Source organism: Phyllostomus discolor, chromosome 2 (genome assembly GCF_004126475.2).
Source record: "Phyllostomus discolor isolate MPI-MPIP mPhyDis1 chromosome 2, mPhyDis1.pri.v3, whole genome shotgun sequence".
NCBI classification, from domain to species: Eukaryota; Metazoa; Chordata; class Mammalia; order Chiroptera; family Phyllostomidae; genus Phyllostomus; species Phyllostomus discolor.
In genome coordinates, this window is record NC_040904.2 from 138216280 (window position 1) to 138231522 (window position 15243).

The 15243-nt window shown below is 36.3% G+C and overlaps 1 protein-coding gene across 2 annotated transcripts in view; it reads right to left on the reverse strand.

Annotated features, from left to right (window-relative positions):
* The window catches only part of TMTC2 (transmembrane O-mannosyltransferase targeting cadherins 2), a 399848-nt gene that overhangs the window by 42735 nt on the left and 341870 nt on the right, over positions 1–15243 (reverse strand). For both annotated transcript variants that reach the window (XM_028532039.2, XR_004901498.1), the window contains one exon: positions 4378–4441. In XM_028532039.2, the coding sequence (XP_028387840.1) occupies positions 4378–4441 (64 nt within the window). Of the gene's footprint in view, positions 1–4377; positions 4442–15243 lie in introns of those variants that run through there.

Below are 15243 nucleotides of genomic sequence, written 5' to 3' on the forward strand. Positions count from 1 at the left end.
GCCAACTAATTTTCCTGCTCACATCCTGTCTAATAATTTAGTTCCCCTGCATGATCTTGCCCATTCCACTGCATTTCCATACTTCAAATTATACTTTCTGCCTATACCATTACAATGACCTTTTAGTTGATTTTCCCAAGCCTGCATTTCTCAGCTTCCCGTTCCCAAATCCAACATACACAGTGTGGGGCAAAAGTAGGTTTATAATTGTTGATATGGAAAGTTATACAATAAATAATAATATAATACAACTAACTCTGTGTTTCATGTACTCACAACCGTAAACCCACTTTGCCCCACCCTGTATTCATTATATCATATAAATGGCCATCTTAAATTATCACTTTCATTATGTCATCCTGTCTAACACAATTCTGGAATACAAACTCCTACTTCTTAGTATGGTATTCTATGCCTTTCATTTGGCTTTATCTTAGTTTCCAGTTCTGTCCTCCCTTCTGCTTCCTCTGTACCTCCCAGTGTTGGCAACATAAACCATATCTGCTTGCTGTTTCTTTGGCATAGTTCATCCTTTCTGAGCTCAGTGTTCTTGTCCATGTATATGCCTCAACCTTCTGGAATTCTTTCTTTTCTCCTTCTCCTGCTAAAATCTTCACCTATGAAGATCTTATTATTTCAAGATTCTCTAAGCTTCCCACCTATGCATAAGACTCTATGCTTTTTAGAATCAATCCAACTGAAAGTAATTCCTCTCTTGTGTATTTTTCTAGTACTTAGTTTATAATCTCCACAAAGTCCTTATTTACTGCCCTGGAGTGTAATCTTACTGCATTTTCCATAGTCTTGCACAAAGCTGGAACTTTATAAAGAAGTTGAATGAATTCAGACTAAAGCAATTACATCTAGAAAAATATAAGCTATACAAACGTGATCATCAGTCATTACTCTCTTCTAACTCTAGAGTTTACTAAAAGCCAAGTAAAAGTGAGTGACTTTGTACTATGCAAATTCCCCATTCTCTATATTTAAAAATCCTTACGTTAATGCAGAATTTGGCTTAATTCCCACAGGAAGAACAAAACCATTTCATTTAAATGCTCCCTCCAGTCCTCAAGAGTCAGCATTTTTTAATGTGCATAAGTGGGAGAGAAGACAGATGACAGTGTTGTGTTTTTAAAGTAACCTCCACTGGAAAATCAATTTTTTAAAAAAAATGAACTAAAAGTGGAAAAACAAAATGGCAATTTTAGTAAAGAGTTTTTCCACTATAGAAATATATTTATATATAATATCAGGTTTAATTTTAGAGCAAATCCAATACATAGGACTAAATCCAATACACAGGACAAACATTTTTAATGGTGCTACTTTTGATAATAAATCTATTTTTCTGATTGTGTGCTTCAGTTAAATGGCAATGTACTGAATATCCTCAATGAAGAGACAATATCAGAATCTAAAACTGAAAATTATGTTCCTGCTAACTTAGACTTAAATTATTTCAGGATTTGATTACTGGAATTCTTTGTAATTGATATATAAAATAATCCACAAGGTCAATTGACAATTTAAGTAAATTTTATAGAAAAATATGGCTTTGTAGAGTAGAAAAAATAAAGAAGTTCATTATAGGACATACTGAAGAAATGAAATAAGAATTTTCTTCAGAGAGAGGTCTTTCCACTAGACAGACAACAACCTGTTAAATGTGAGGACACATGGTGTGCTTGGGAGGGCAGTCACACATTTCACTGTGTGCAGTCACAGTCAGACAGCAGAGTTGCTAACACATGCCCAGAGTCCCCCACATACAACTACTGATGGTTGTGGTTGGACATTTAAACAGAAATGCTTTATGCAAAATAAGAGTGAGACAAGATTATCGTGTGAAAAACAAAAAAAGAAAAGATAGTTAAACTATTTAAATATGGAGTAGGAACTGAGATCTGTTTAACTGTGTTCCCATATAAGCAGGCAATGAAAATTTATTAAGTTAAAGCATGGAAATGACAATGCTTTTATGACAAAGTGAATAAACAGCTTTGAGCAAGAGAAACATCAGATGGATGTTTAATTTAGATCAGATGCTAACTGCTAATAAATCATTACATGGGCTATTATTTAAGCAGATCTCTTTGGTTCAGAGTAAAATCTTAACTGTATTTTATCAGTTCTGTCCTGGTGGTATCTACCTACTTAGATTCCATACAGAAAACCAAAGCACCATTCTTAAAACAGAAAGAAAAATAGCACATCTGTAGATCCATCGATTGTAACACCGTTTATTTACTGTTAAATATGAACTTTGTATTCTATCCAAGTCCATAAAATACTTAATTTATTATTACCAGATAAGGGAGGTTTCACTTGAATAAATGCATTTTTCAAAAGCAGTCTATATTGTATTTATGAACAAACTTTTGGGGGGTTCAGAAAAAATGGCTTTGAGTTGGAGATTAAATATTGACTTTATGATTTGGCTAGTCATTTAAAATAAACAATCTCATAAGTCAGGCTTAAGTCTTGTGGCCCCTCAGTGTCTTTCTCATTTTTAAGGCCAGGTCAAATAGCTCAGAGCCCTTCTCTTACTAATCCATTATAATCTGCTGAAGAAGTCCTTTTGATCAACCACTTAACAAAAATAAAAGTGACACTCAAGTGACATACTCAATGAATAAAGGCTAAATTTAACATCATCATTTATTATGTACATTACAAGCATCATATTGGTCAATGCTACACAAAGATGCCCAACTCAGGCATTCTGCACACCTCCCCCAGGCACCTCCTAACTCCCTTTTTCCCACTCTGTTTTTCTCCAAAGTACTTATCACTCTCTGACATGCCATATACTTTACCTGCCTCTGCACCATCTCCTTAGTCTAGATGCTAAGCTCCCAACTGGCAGGGACTCTTGTCAATTTTGTTCACTGCTGTGCATCCAGTGCCAGGAATAGTGCTTGGCACTTAATAGGTACTCAGTAAATAGTTACTGAATGAGGACCATTCTTATTTTGGTTTCCTGGACTTCCAGTCTGCGTTTCCTCTCTAAATATAAGTGCATTTTCCCATCAAGCTTTCTCTTATGCACAGAGCAACCTAGGTTCCAGTGTGATTCCATTTACCAGGTGTGACACTGGGTAAATTTCTCTGAGCTTCAGCAGAATGGAGACCAAGGAATTACCTGTGGGTTGCTCTGAGAAATGAACGAGGAAATTCATATGAAGTACTTAGCACAATGCTTGACACATGTAAGTGCTCAATGAATTTTAGCTGGTATTATTCCTACCATTACAACTATTAAATTATTTTCTTCCATTACAAACAGCTCACAAGTCTTAAAAGTACCTCATTATTAATGCAACTAAGGACATTTAGATTCAGGGCTAAGGTTACATGTGGTTGAATCTCCTGGAAAAGAGCTACTTCCTGTGTGGGTTGCCTTCATGAAGCATCGATCCTCCTCTTGTGCTCCCAAAGAGCTGTATATTCCTCTCTGTAGGAATTGCCACACTGTATTTCAATTAGTTGATTACATTCAGTCTTCTCTACTACATTGTGTGGTCTTTTAGGGTATGAATTCTCTGTATTACAAAACAGGCACTCTATAGATGTTTATTGGCCCAACAGATGAGTTAGTGTACAAAAATGGGACTGATTCCATCATTTGTAGTCACATCACACATGCACTTTCATTACAAAATTACATTTCTCAATAGATGGTGTAGATCCAGAGAGCAGGGTAGAGGTTTCAGTGTTGGAGAGTGATGCAGAGCACAGTGTGTTTGAGAAAAAACGTAATGTACTGGAATTCAGTGATGTGCTGTGAATAAAAAGTGCTTAGAAGACCGATACGAAACCCATTCTTATTTTCTCAGAAATGGTTCCTCTATTTCAGTAGTAATGATCTAATTTATATCCATCTTACTTTATGGAAGTGTGGCTACCCAGGGAAAAATTCTAATAAAAACATACTTGATAAAGTTGAAAAGCAAATTTATTAGATATGAGGATTGTGGAATATGAAAAAGGCTCACAGCTCTAGGTTTGCCTACATGTAAACTCAAAAAATACTTTAGAGGTTAGAAACTCCTTAGATATTTAACACCACAGCAAACAAACTTTCAAGAAACTAATTTTAACTTTGCAGTGTTCCAAATGCAAAGTATTTAGAAATGCTAAAACCTGATGATAAAAATTGATGATTTACACAGGATAGAGAGTAGAAATGTGCACCTCTGGGAAGAGAAAGAAGCTTGAGATTGGCAGATTTTATTGCTGAAGTAGCCATTTAGTGGGTATTGAGAATGAAGGATCAGAGAGAAAAAATCCAGTATTAAGAGGCTTCTAGTCTAAAATATCATAAGCTGTGCGTCTGTCCCCTAGAGTAATGCTTCTCATCAGGAAAGTACTTACATTAGGCCTCAGCCTGGCTGCCAGATCGTAATACTTCTCAGCTGCTTCATTGAGGCTAGCCTGTCTGTTAAAGAAAAAAAAACATCACACTATCATTTATTTTAAAATTGCAGATAAGTGAACAGAATCATCATGCAGCAAAGTTATATTAACTTTTAAAAAATTACAATCACACCAATCAAAGAATAAGCTGCCTAAGAAGGAAAAGACCATGAAAGAAATGAATGCATGAAATATACTTTTCACTGTCTGTTAGGCATTATAAATAGAATCTCAACACAATCCTATTCAGTCAATATTATTATTTTAAATTTATATATTAGGAATTAGAAATGTTACTTTCCTTTTTCAAGCCAGCCCAGATAATATGTTAACAGAGCTGGGATTCTCTAGGTTCATGATGTCCCAGAAACATAAATTTATTTAAAAAAATAAATTGTCAAGCCCTGGCTGGGTGGCTCAATTGGTTGGAGTATTGTCCCATACACCAGAAGGTTGCAGGTTCAATTCCTAGTCAGGACACATATGTAGACTGCAAGTTTGATCCTTAGTCAGGGTGCATACGGGAGGCAACCAATCAATTTTTCTTTCTCTCTCCACCTTCTTCCCTTTCTAAAATCAATAATAAAAATATCCTCAGGTGAGGATTTATAATAAATAAATAGAAATTAATAATGAGTTGCTTGTTTTATAAAAAATAGTGGATATTTGCAGTTTTTTTTTAAATTCTCTATCTAGAAAGCCACTTTCCAATTTAGGAGGAGAACCTTCCATTGTGTATAGTCTACAGGAAAAAAATAAATAAAAGGCCAGTGTCTTTTCCATGTCCTTAGGCCACAGGGAAGGCATGTGACATAGCCTCAGCTAACTGGATGTTCTTGCTTGGAAGACTATCATTTCTGAACCAGTGACAGAAAGATGAAGGGAAGACTAGAGTTCACTGATGATGGTGGAAGTAATGGGGCTATGTCCTGGCTAGACCCTTCCTGTAGAGAATTTCTACTGGATATCCTGCTTCCTGATCCCAAGGGCTACCTTTTTTCCCACCAATTCAAGCTATGTATTCAAGCCCACAGTGAATTCTGTAGTTCCCACAGTCTTCAGACTGTTAGCATCAGTTTCCCTTGATTACCAACTATGAGTCACATAGTTGATGTCTATAAGTAAGATGCACACTGAATTTTATATGTTTGTGCATTTTCTGTTCTTACAACTCACAGCAAACCCCTCTATTCAGCCAACCGGTTAGCAGAATAAATAAAATGTCAGTGTCTTGAAGAACACTAGCCAATTAGCCATCAACACAGCATGTTTCTCTAAATGTCAGGCTACTTCAGAAAACCTTCCAAAATGATAGATCATAAGAGCTGGAAGCTCTTGCCAGTTATGCTGTAATCTGGTGACCATATTTGAAAGGTACAAAAGAAATGCTATAGGAAAACATCAGTTCAACTTCAGAGGGTCAACTAAATGTGAACACAATAGTAAATGGATTTGGGCCCTGCAGTTAAAGTAGTGTTCCCTTGAAATTGTAATGTTAAGAAGCTTTTGAGATAAGAAGATGGCAAAAGTCAGGAATAAAGAGGAAAAACAAAAATTAACTCTATTACAAAACCACTTTCAGGTTTCAAAAGAGAAGGCTAAGTAGTTATACCTATAATATTGAATTTGCACTTTGGTCAAGCCAAATAAAAGCTATAAAGACACAGCCCATGCAATCATAATAAATTATGGGAATAACTGAAGATAACATCTCTCTGGAGAGGAGGACATATTTTTCTAATTTTTAAAGGAAAAATAATTAGAAACACTGCTATTTTTAATGGGGTTAAAGAGAAAGTAAAAACCCTTGACCTGAGGCTCTACTGGACTCATGACATGTTACAATGTGCCATTGCAATTTATAGTCTCATAAATGTTGAAGTTCAATTTCAATATGTCAAGAAAAGTACTTTGGTCTGGTATGAAAGACTAAAAATTCCCTTGCTGGGCATTTAATGAAGGTTTCCTTCACCAAATTATAGAATCACTTTGGTTCAGATTCATTTGGAAATTTGAACCAGAATTCATTAGGTCATGCCCTGGAAGGGTTTTCTCCAGGGGAAAATAAAGGCATGGAGGTAGGAAATTAGAGTAACTTAATACTACAAAGACATAATTTACTTTGAAGAAAAATCACCCCATATATGTTTAACATAGAAAGCATAGCTACCAATTATATTCATCTTTGTAGACATTCAAATTCATGAGGTAGATAAGGATCAAAAAAGGAACTGAAGAACTCACTAGATGAAAAGACTTTAAAATAATAATCAACACAAGTGAAAAAACATTTTTCCCCCCAAAATATAGTTATTAGTTCCTAAAGTCTTAATTGTCTTTAGTGGTTTAATTAGTAAAAGACATATCTAGTTCAGAAGACAGTTTCTTAAGCTAGAAGTAAAATTGAGGATACTCAAAGGAAATTTTTTAAAAAGTCAAACTGTGAAAATTAATTTTCACTCTAGGACTTTGCTTGTAATATTAAATGGTCTTTCTTGCCTACTCATCACCAGGTATTTATGACAACACATGGCAAACCACAGGGAAAGGAGTGTGTCAGTTCCCTAAATGCTCATTTACATCCTTTTTTCATTCTCTGGACCAGAGAGAACTCATGAGGAATGGTCCAATGCCTACTAGTGTCTACTGTGTTTCATACTCCCTTCTACAACAAGTATCCTAGAAGTACCTAAATCTTAATTGCAAAGATGACTACTGAATCATTAATCAACATTTGAAAACTGAGGAAATTTGCAATATTCTTCCAGTTATTTAGAGGATTCTAAGGGCCCCTAATTGTCAAGAATTTCAACCACTGGGTTGCTGCACAATGATTACAGGACTAAGGCTCCCAGGACTGCTGGCATCAAAGTGTTTAAAGAAGGTGATAAAATATACTTTTCAGAATACTAATATCATTTCTTTCTTTACTATTTCTTTTCTGGAACAGAAAATTTCTAAATTCGCTGTCTATGCATCATTTCTCTTACAGATGATTAAAATGAAGCTTAGAGAAGTTGAAAATTTCCCCAAGGTTACAGAGCTGGGAAGTGGTTGAGCTGGGTGGTGGTCAAGGCCTCCAAAAGAAATAGCTAAACCACAAGAACATGCTGGTGTTACACAACAAGATATAGCACAATAACACGAGGTACATTGTTTTGTGGTAGATGACCATGACAATTACTAAATCAAGTACCAAGAAAGGAAGAAAACATTCTTTTTGATTATGTTAAAAAGCCATGACTTAAGTGTACAAGATGAAATTTGGAGGAGAATGTGGAGAACATTTGCAATACCAGGTTTTACCTCCTGCCCAACTCCACCTCCCAAACTGAGAGAAGTGGGCCTCACCAGACCATCTGGGCAAAGTGTAGTATTAAGAATAGGAGTGAAATATGCTATTCTGTTCTGTCCCATGGACCTCACTCTCTCCCCAAAAGAGGGAAGGGGAAGAACTCAGAGGAAAGCAATCAACTAGGGATGGAGGAAACAAAAGAACAGTGCTGAACTCTCACTTTCTTACTTCCATGATCTCCCATTTTGAGAGGTGGTTGCAGACATGGAAGGGAACCATAGGTTTCCTACATGTCCAAGTAGAAGACTCAGAAGGTGGGTAATCCCACATGTCTGAGTGGAAGATTCAGAAGGTGAGTAAAGGGGAAAGCAGTTATCTCTGCCAAGAGATCTCTCATGCCAGCTGTAGACAACCTTGTGTTTTAGCCACGGTGACGTTCAAAAGACTGTAAGGAAAATCAGATGTACCAAGAAGCTACACTGGGTCCAGATGAGTGACTACCCCCATCTAACATGCCACCCCAAGAGTCAACATTAAGTTATGTCCCATATCTAGAGAATAAGGATTTAATCATCATGCCAACCATGGACTCAAATGGAAGCTTCTTTCTAAATACCAATACCTGTCCATCATCATATATGAGGTCTGTCCAGAAAAAGTCCAACCTTTGTTAATATAATGAGAATGGTTTGTGTGACATTGATGTAACCTGGCAGCCAAGGAGAGTGGACTGGAATGTGCATGTGTGAACAATGATGACTTCACTGTACTAGTCAGTGGGGGTGGTAGATGCCCTTGAGTGAGTGTGTGTACTATGTCACTGTCTCTTCAAAATGACTGAGCGAGTAGAGCATGAATCTGCATCCAATTTTGTGTTAAGCTTGAACATTCCTCTGTGGAAACTATTTGGATGATTCATAGCTAAAGGCAACTGGTAATTGACAGTTTTATTATGACAGTACATCTGCTCATGCATCACTTTTCATGCAGAGTTTTCCTAAAACATCAAATCACCCAGGTGACTCAGCCCCCCTACAATTCAGATTTGGTGCCCTGTGAATTCTTGCTTTTCCCCAAACTAAAATCACTTTTGAAAGGGAAGAGATTTCAGATCATAAATGAGATTCAAGAAAATATGATGGAGCAGCTGATGGCCATTAGGAGAACTGTGTGAGGTCCCAAGGTGCCTATTATGAAGGGGAGTGAGGCATCATTGTCCTATGGGCAATGTTTTTTTGTATCTTCTTCAGTAAATGTCTGTATTTTTCATATTACAGGACTGGATGCTTTCTGGACAGACTTTCATACATAGGGCCCACCCCATTTTCATGCTATCTGTGGCCTCTCAGAACCAGGAGAGGTAAGGAAGTAAAAACAAGTCCTAGATGGTATGTGTAAATTTGACTATGAAGTAAACAGTAAACCTTGAAATCCCTACCCCAAATCAATGAAGTGAGCCAATTATACTTTAAAAGTCTCTAGATTCAGGGTTTTTTTTTTTTTTTTGCCATCAGTGAAAAGGTAGGCACAGAGTGAGAACATACAGTAACAAAAGTCACAAACAATTATTATCCATGATTACTATAAAATTCTATTTTTGCACATGGGACTATGAGAGTTACATCTATTAAAATATATAGAAATATAGTTCCTATATCTAATTCCCCTCTTGGTGTTATTTTATAATAGAAAAGCATTTTTTTAGAACATAGGCTTATTACCTAATATTCTTATAAGAGGAGATATATAAAAGAAATTTTGGAATTATGTTATGAAATAGCAATATACACTGTGAAATGTTTTAGGAAAATCTGATTAAAAGAATCACTTACAATTACCTACATTTTAAAGTATTCCATGAGAATTATAAAATTAACACTTTCTAAATTTAAATTTACTTCCTTGAAATATAAAAAATAAAAACATTTAGAAGATTCTCTTTACAGTTATTAATAGTTGTGAATTGTCAATTTTTAATTAAAATTACTTAATATAGATAATAACCACTGTATAATAACCACAAAAGATAGTGCTTTGTCAGTTTTCATGATTCTTTTCAAGGATAAGTTATGACTTTTTTTTTAACAGAAAGTAGTTTGTTCCTATGTCATGAAAGTGGAATGAAACAGTAGCTGAGTTTTCCTGGGTACTTGCCAACCGCTGAACTGACATTTAGCTTTAAGTTACTCAAAGCAGTGCTAAATTTTAATCCAAGTTGATAACTTGTATAGTAGATCTATAAGGAGAACTGAAATGAACTAAGACATAAAAATACATGGGAAACCTTAAAATAGTAAAACCAAAATCACACATATACACAAACAATGGAGCAGAAAAGATCCTTGTAATGAAACTCAGAATAAATTGTTTATGACCATCGAGCCTTCTTAAATGAAAACTTTTTCTGTCAAGACATCAGAAATGACTTCATTACCTGTAGTTATCTGTCAAGACTGTGTTGATGGTATAGTTTCACAAAAGATTCCTCTTAGGCCCTGGCCAGTGTGGCTCAGTTGGTTAGAGCATCATCCCATACACTAGAAGACTGGGGGTTCAATTCCCAGTCAGGGCACATAGCTAGGTTGTAGATTTGATCCCCGGTCAGAGCACATATGGGAGGGAACCAATCTCTCTCTCTCTCCCCCTCCCTTCCTCCCTCCCTCCCTCTCCCTCTTTCTAAAATCAATAACCTATTGTAAAAACAGATTCCTCTGAGTTAGAAATTTCTGGATGCCTCCTGAGCATTTGAGCCCATTCTTTAATGGCCTCAAATCTTTCAAGGCTGCTAAGGACAGGTTAAGCCTGTATCTAGAAAGGTTACCTAATGAAATATATTTAAAAAATGAAAAGGGAGGAAATATGTATTGGCAATGCCAATTATATTATTCATACATAGTAAATTACTACCTACGTTCAAGGCGTAATAGGTGGGGAGGAGCGTAAAGAGGGAAGGCAAGATAGAACTGACTTGCAGGGGTGGTTCAAGAACCAACATCGTAAACATCACCTGGGACTTGTTAGAAGTGTAAAGCCGCAAGTACCACCCAAACATACTGGGTCAGAATATGTATTTTAACAAGATGCCCAGGTGATTCACATACACATTAATGCTGGAGAGGTGCTGGGTTAAAAGATGCCCACCTTCAATCTCATCTGCCACTCTGCTTTAAAAGCTTTACACCCTAGTTGAAATCAGCCCCTCTTGACCAAAAGTTGGCAGTGAAGTACAATTTAAAACTGGAATACCCAATGACTTTTCAAGGGGTCTTTGGTCACTCTGGAGGTGTTAAGAAAGTATACAGCCTAGAGGGACTTGGAGTTACGTACATTTCCAACAGCCAACACACATATGTGTTCACACACTCTCTCCCTCTCTCCCTCTTGCCCTCTCCTCCCCCACAACACTGCCCATCTTCTTGGAAAAAAGAACATGATTTTATTCCTTTCTCACATAAGAATTTTCAATTTTATCTTCTAGTGACGTTTATAAAGAAATTAGTACATCTAAATTCTGTATCTTTAATATAATTAATTCTATAAGAGTGTATTATTTGAGTATAGACATTGAAAGATAGTCCCATCCCACATATTCACTCTGGTCTCTATAAATTCTGGCAACATGGGAACCCGTTGGTGCAGTGCAGCTAAGCTTTCCTGACCCCCTTAGGGAGAGATGACGACTTGGGCCTGGAGGCCTGGAGAAAAGCTAAGTGCACAGCCCCCTTAGCTGTCTTCTCTGTCAGACTCTATACCATGAGGGTATTTCTAAAAATGTAATATCCCTTTGAGAGGAAAAACTTGGAAGTCTCTCTTCTATGACTGTACATCTATTTTTTAAAGTTAACCATAAAGAAGTAATTTAAAAATATTGGAAGGGTCTTACTATTTAGGATTTACACATGTTTGATAACCCATTACTCTCAATAAATCCTTTCTCCATTAATAAATTCAGGAATCAGTGCTTCTAGTTAGTCACCCAGTTGTAAAGACACGAGGGAACCAAAGGGACGTAGTGCCATCAGTATTATGCATGGCCACAATACACTAAGTTTAAACCCAGGCTTTACCAACTGTGGGAAATGCCAACTCTCTTGGAGCCTCAGTATCCTTGCTTGTAAAGTGGGAATATTTCTACATTACATATGTGGAATTATAACTAAGAGGATGACAGATATGAAATGCAAAATATGATGCTGGGCTGATAGGAGGTATTTTAATAAGTGCCACTTTTCTTCCTCCCTTACCCTGGAGGTGGATTAAAATCAAGCAAAAATAAAATGTAACTTTCTACTAGAGCCCACAAGTGCTGTAAATCAGGTAAAGTTTGTTTTTAGTGCCTCTACACTCCCTCTCAGTTATCAAATATCTTTATGCCCTTTCTAGCTTCCAGTTCTGGGAGAACATTGAATCAAAACATTCATACAAAATGCTTATAATGGAATAAGTGATTAAATACTTTCCTCTCACAACTCTCCAGACACAAAACTCTACTGAGTTCTAGCATTTTAAATTCCTTTGATATTTTTCTTTGATGATAACCAATCTGCTTTTTATAATGCTCTCATCTGGAAGCATCTAGCACTTTTTCCATTTTATTTGAAGTACTAAAAATGTCGACACGAACAGTCAACACTCATTATGTGAGGCTCTCAACATCTGTGATCACCCTCCCTATAAATACATTGGGTAATTAGCTGCAACGTGGCTCCCACCTTCCTAAGCAAGACAGAAGCCAGAAACTCCTTCATCTTCCTACTTTATTCCAGCCAAAGTTCCCGTGTACAACTCAGGTTCCATCATTCAGTAGCAACCTCAAGAGAGCGGAGGTTGGAAGTAAGCATAATGGAGAAGAGAGCTGTGCCCAGGAGAACGATCTTTTAATGAATGCGTCACTCACTCTGCTTAGTTCCTCATGGATGATGGTGGCAGAGCCCTGGATGTAAAAGCTGCTGAGCCCCAGAGGAAGCAGGGCAGCTCAGCAGGATTTCTGGATGCGCAGACCACTCTCAGGCCTGTGAGAGATTTCTGGGGATGCTCTTTAATAAGAATAGCTGTTAAATAATTAATACTGGCAAGAGTGAATTATTTAGTTTGCAACAAAAAACTGTGACCCATACATGAAGACAAGTTTAGACAGAGATCTGTTTTCACTAATTTTGCTTTCAGTGTGGTGATTGAAGGCCTTCATTCTATCTTGGGAATTTTCTCTTGAAATCTGCACTATGCTCTTCTTCAGAAATTTTCTATTTATATATACAAAATGTGTGCATATATAAATTTATATATAAATATGTACATTTAATTATATATACATATTTATGTATATACAAAACTATATAGCACATACTATGTATATACTAAACATGAATGTATATAACTATACATGCATACCTGTACACTATATATAATTAGGCAATGCAAACATATATACAAGTATGAGTGTGTATCATGTACTAATCTATCCTCTAATCTTTTATCTCCTCAGTTTTATCATTTTCATGTTTTTAGCATTTTCCCTTAAGTTCTGGGAAAATACTTCCATTTAAAGTATCAGTCTATCGGTTGTACATTTTCTCCACTGAAGTTATAAATTTTGAGAGCCTATTAGTCTCTTAGTTATCTTTTCCAATGTTGTATTGTTTCTCTTTCCAACTACTCCTCCTTCTGCAGGTATATACTATACCAGTTAGGACTGGTTAGGCTACACTGGATTTAATGAACACATCCCAATTCTCAGGGAATTAAGACATCAGGGTTTACCTCTCATTCTAAAGCAGGTGAAAGGGAGGAGTGTCTGCTCTGATCATTTCAGGATCTACTTCCACAATTTCCAAGTCAGAAAAAGGGGAAAGCACTGACTCTGATGAAAGTGGCACACACCGTGTTCACACAATTCAATGACCCAAACAAGACCCACGACAGTCTTCCACTTGGCAAACGGCCGGGAAGTGCAATCCTATTGTTTCTCAGGTGCAAGGCCAGGCATATTTGGTAAAGAGAATGAATACTTCCCCCACCACACAGTGTTCTTGTGACTCATCTTACTATCATGACTAATAAGTGGTTCTCATGTATTTAATGTAAATCTCACTGCTCCAATGAGGGCCTTTACTGAGTACATCTAATTTGTTGTTCTTATCTGAACTGTCAAGTTGAAATCACATATTTTAAAACTTTCTACAGAGAAATATCATTCATTGTTGAGAACTAAAATGGGTCTGCTGGGAATTTCTCAAATTTCAAGGCCCTTGAAGGTCCTATAAGATAGAGACTTTTCCTTTCATGGGTGGCCACAGGCTCTCAGCTCTTGCAATTTCATTTCAACTATACAGAATGATGTTTTTTTCTTTCTTTCTTTCTTTTTTTTTGCATTTGGGATGAAAAGTCACTCCTTATTAATAGATTATATGGGTCATTTTATTGGGAATTAGCCAAGAAAAGAGAAGTTAAATGAATGTTCTCAAACCATATCTTGAACTATAGCATTCCTAGATTGCTAATTTTGAATATTAGGTCAACCATTAACTGGGCTAACCAAGACACAACCAAGGAGACATCTGTCCTTTCCTTGATTCTCAGGTGGTCACCAAACCTTTCCAATTTTATGTTCTAAATATCCTGAAAAAGAATAGGGCTCTGGAGGAAAGAATTAATGTCAAACTCAATTTATAACAAACAATTCTGCATCCCCTGAGTAAATGTTATATGTAACATTAAATAGGCCAAATCTTGATAGCTAACCATTGTGATAAGGCTGTATTCAAGGGAAAATCAATAAGCTTTCTTATTCCTTTTAGTAAACCAGCTTCTACATGTTTCTGATTAATGGGGAAAGAAGTCTGACAGTAAGCACTCAAGAAATAGTTGAATTTGACAGCCAAAAAAACAGAAAAACAAAGTGAAAACATTCTTGCAGACCACCACAAGTTAAGTAGAAGAATATGGCCAGGCTGCTGTGGTCATATTTGCAATTAATACGTATAGGGAGGTGCTGACTAACTGCAATTTAATGAGGAAGGCAGAATGCAAAAAGCTAGAGAGAAAGTCCTGAAAAATAAATCACAAATATTTCCACATCACCAATGCATAACAAAAAATTTTCATTGGTTTCTAGCATTATGGTAATTAAGGAAAAGTTATAAGTGATGTATTTAATAAGGACTTTTTTTGTAATGTCCTTATAATGGGTTTCCATTGGTAGACCTTGAGTTTTAAAAAGTGATTTAATATGTAGCAAAATGCCTTACTGATGAAAGTATCTACGACGATTAAGATGAACTAGCCTGTAGGAACTTGTGCATTCCCATTGTAACAAATGGTTTTTTGTGAGTAAAAGCATAGTAGTTTTATTCATGACGAACCAAAAGTTTTCTCCCTAATACAGTACCTAACTTTGTCATGCAAATTAAGGTGTCTATTAAAAATTATTTTTCCATTGAGGGTTCTGTGGATTGACCACAGCTTATATTACAATATAGCAACAGTCAATGAAATCCTGATTTCTCTTTGTAGGTGTCAGCTTTAGGAAT